Consider the following 3,960-nt stretch of genomic DNA (forward strand, 5'->3'; position numbering starts at 1 on the left):
CGCTGGAGCCGGGAGGGCCGTGGGGCGCAGGCGAGGAGGGGCGTGCACGCGCGCGGGCCGCGGGGCGTCACAGGTTCTGGCAGCACTGCAGCTTGTTGGGTTTCTGTCCGTCGGTGGTGGGGGGCACGCTGATGTCCACCACGTTGTTGCCAGGGGACTCGTCGTGGGCCGCGCGGTCGGCGATCTGCTTCTGTGACACGATGCGGTAGATTTCTGCGGCGGGAGGGAGGAGCGGCAGTGAGCGGCCCCGGGCACCGTGGACAGCGGCTGGGCGAGGGTGCGCTCCCGCCTGCCCGCCCGCGGGGCCTCTGTTGCTAACGTCCGAGTCCCCGCAGCCCCTCACGATAAATGGGAAGACACCGGCCCTGGGAACCCCACGGGGAGGCCCAGCTGGAACAGGGTCGAAGTGGCCACCCGGCTGCGGCTGCCGCATCCGTCCGGGCTCCGGGTTTGAGGAAGGGCCACGCCCTCCCGGCACCTGTTTGCCCGAGTCCCCCCGCGCTCACCTGTGAGGATGTTCTTGAACGCTTCCTCTACGTTGGTGGAATCCAAGGCTGAGGTCTCAATGAAGGACAGGTTGTTCTTTTCTAGAACAGAGGGCCCGCCTGGAATCGCGCTCTCGCTCTTGGGCCCCCAGCCCAGGGCATGGAGGGCGAGTGCTGAGCACCAGGACCTGAGGTCCACTCCTCAGGTGGCAGGCGGGCACGGTGGCCGTGTCTCGGGCACTACAGGGACCGCCCGCGTCCCGGTGCTTCTCCAAGCCCACCCGGGTGCACAGCCCCGCCGCCCCCGCCCCTCACCTGCGAAGGCGCGGGCCTCGTCGGTGGGCACGGCCCGCAGGTGGCGCAGGTCGCTCTTGTTGCCCACCAGCATGATGACGATGTTGCTGTCCGCATGGTCCCGGAGCTCCTTCAGCCAGCGCTCCACGTTCTCGTAGGTCAGGTGCTTGGCGATGTCGTACACTAGCAGCGCGCCCACCGCGCCGCGGTAGTACCTGTGGGCCGTGGTCCAGCGTGAGGCTGCAGGCCCGTGACCCCAGCCTCACACTGAGGCCACAGCTCGGCCCCCCAGGCTCTTCTCAGGGCTAGAGCAAGGAGCCTAGCGTCGGAGGGTGGAGGCGGCCATGAGGCCCTTCACCAAGAGACAAGGAAGTAACTAGGTGAGCGTTCTGCAGCCCTATACAGCCTGGCCTGGACCGGGAGGTGGGCAGAGTCCCATCCCCCCGGGGGACTAGCTCCTGGGGAGGTACCCGGAGGAGGAGGGGATGGAGGGGCTGATGGTGTGGGGAACCGCTGGGGGCCGGGAGGGGCCCAGAAAGCAGCAGCCTGTGTGGTGCTGTCTGTTGCAGAATTGGGTACCGAACCCAGGGCCTTCGCACTGAGCTATGTAATTTCTCTGAGACAGGACCTCACTGAGCACCAGCAAGGACCCCAGAGCCGTGGTGTGGCCTAAGCTGGACGCTGGTGTGCCTGAGGGCCCCACAGCTCTGGAGGTCCCCAGGGGTGGTGGCCAGACAGCCCCTCCACACTCCCCTCCCTGGTCTCAGGAGCGCTCTTTCTGGCCCAGCTCCTATACATCCCAGCGGCCCTGCGCCCCGGCCCGACACGCACGCGGAGGTGATGGCGCGGTAGCGCTCCTGGCCAGCCGTGTCCCAGATCTGCGCCTTGATGGTCTTGCCATCCACCTGGATGCTGCGGGTGGCGAACTCCACGCCGATGGTGCTCTTGCTCTCCAGGTTGAACTCGTTGCGGGTGAAGCGCGACAGCAGGTTGCTCTTGCCCACGCCAGAGTCCCCGATGAGCACCACTTGGGGGCGGGCAGGAGGGAGGCGAGGTGAGGATCTGTGAGGCCCCACACCGCCCTCCGTCCACCCGCAGAACCTCCTGTGGCAACGGAGATGCTGGGACCTTTGTGCACCTGTAGGCACCGTGGTGACCAGTGCAGATGCAGCCAGAGTGGACGGGACAGCACCGCTGCCTGGCTCGGGTCCTCCAGGGAGGCCTGTCCCAGCCGGGGCATGGGACACGACAGGCAGCCCCCAAGCAGGGTGGCTTGAGACTGCCAACCCCGAGTCTCCGCTTACAGCATGGCAGCGGGGCAGCCAGCGCAAACTCTGCAGCTGCAGGGCCTGGGGCAAGCCACCTAACCTCTGTGGGCCAGCTTTCCCACACGTGCGAACAGGAAGGCAGGAAGGAGCTGTCTTGGGAGGAAGAAGTGAGAGTGTGTGGGGTCAGGACCCAGCCAGCGTGTGGCGCTCAGAAAGGAACACAGGTGAGCAGCTGTCATCATTATTGTTGGGGTTGTGTATGGAGCGCGGGAAGGGTCAAAATCCCACAGCATTATTACTTGTGCAGTCTGGACTGGAGTTTAAAGTGACCGTCCACGCATGTTTCCGCCCACATTCAGCCCCAGCACTGACCTCTCCATGAGGAACAGGAATGCATTCTCTGGATGCAGTCCCGAAGGTGGTTTGCTTTTGTTTTGTTTTTAATGATGCTGGAGATTGAACCCAGGAAGCGCTGAGCTACACCTCCAGTTACTTTTATATTTTTTAATTTTTAATTTTGAGGGCTAGGGGTATAGCTCAGGGGTAGAGGGCTTGCCTCGCATGGGTAAGGACCTAGCTTCAAGACCCAGTACCACAAAACAAAACAAAACAGAAGGATCCAGGAGTGGGGACGACGAGGGGTGCTCTGGGAGCTGGTGGCGGCTGTCGCGGCAGGGGCCCGGGTTACACAGGCGGGCTCCGTGGTGCAAACACCCAGACTGTGTGCTCACGTGTACTTTCCTGCCTGAACGCGACTGTACGGGAAGTCGTGGGCACGTGTGTGTCCAGGTTCCAGCCGTTTCTTCCTGCTGTCCCCGGGGAGGCCGCCATCCTGGTTGCAGGGCAGCGTCCTCCCTGAGTCCTCCTCTTTGCTCTCACCCCAGCCAAAGCCTGTTCTCCTCACAGCCCCAAGAGGGCGACAGGAAACATGGAAGTCAGATCCGGTCCCTCTTTGGCCCTCCAAGGCTCCCATCTCCTTAGGGTGAAGGCTCAAGTCCTCCCTAGGACCCACAAAGCTCCACACGACCTACCACCGACCCCTCTCTGCCCTCCCAGAACTGGGGACTGAGCCAGGGCCTTTGCATTTGCATGGAGCCGTATCTCCAGCCCTCTTAAGTTTTATTTTGAGACAGGGTCTTGCTAAGTTGCCCAGGCTGGGCTGGAATTTGAGATCCTTTTGCCCTGGCCTGTGTCTTGTTCCCTGCTGGATCCCCAGGCCGTGCGTGGCACAGAGCTTGATGCATGGTAAGCACCAAATGTCTGTCCAGTGAACTAATTCCAAAGTGGCTGGTGGAGCTTCCTAGGGCCACCTCTTCTGATATCCACACACACCTGGAAAATGCTGGGTCCGTCACCACCCTCAGGTCACAGGTGGGGACAGACCAGGCAGCCCCCCACAATCCAACCCAGAACCCCTCTGGGCTGCTGCTTCATACCCAAGAATAGTAAGACTGAGAGCAAAAGGAGTCAGTGTGCTAAAATAGTGTCTAGCATGCATCAGCTCATACAAGCCTCACAGCCCATTGTACAGACAAGGAAACTGAGGTTGCCAGGGGGAATGAGCCCAAGGTACATGGTGAGAGCCTGTTCATAGGTGCAGGCCTGCCTCCCTGCCCAGCTATGTCACCAAGCAATGACACAGCCAGGGTCTGGCTGCCTGGGAAGCAATCCAGGCAGAATGCGAACTCAGATCTTCTGGACAAAGGCCTGAGTTCTTTTACCCCAACTTGCATCCTCCCTGCTGTTCTCCGTGCACCCCTAGCGGGCAGCCCAGGCATCTTGGTTCTGCCTGATGGAGGGCACTGGGGCCCAGTTGCCCCAGACAGGAACCTGGAGGCACGCACACCTCTCCAGCTCCTAGCCCCTGGTCATCCTGCAGACTCTTCTTTTTTTTTTTTTTTTTTTTTTTTTTT

General features: G+C 61.7%; 1 protein-coding gene across 1 annotated transcript in view; it reads right to left on the reverse strand.

The window, feature by feature from the left end:
* Rab11b (RAB11B, member RAS oncogene family) overlaps positions 1-3,960 on the reverse strand; it is a gene marked incomplete in the record, with an annotated part of 9,049 nt that overhangs the window by 502 nt on the left and 4,587 nt on the right. The window contains 4 exon segments of the mRNA XM_005413131.2: positions 1-213; positions 507-587; positions 801-994; positions 1,611-1,806. Of these exon segments, the coding sequence (XP_005413188.1) occupies positions 68-213; positions 507-587; positions 801-994; positions 1,611-1,806 (617 nt within the window).

The sequence above is a fragment of the Chinchilla lanigera genome, unplaced genomic scaffold (genome assembly GCF_000276665.1).
Source record: "Chinchilla lanigera isolate Chin_1 unplaced genomic scaffold, ChiLan1.0 scaffold00162, whole genome shotgun sequence".
Lineage (NCBI taxonomy): Eukaryota > Metazoa > Chordata > Mammalia > Rodentia > Chinchillidae > Chinchilla > Chinchilla lanigera.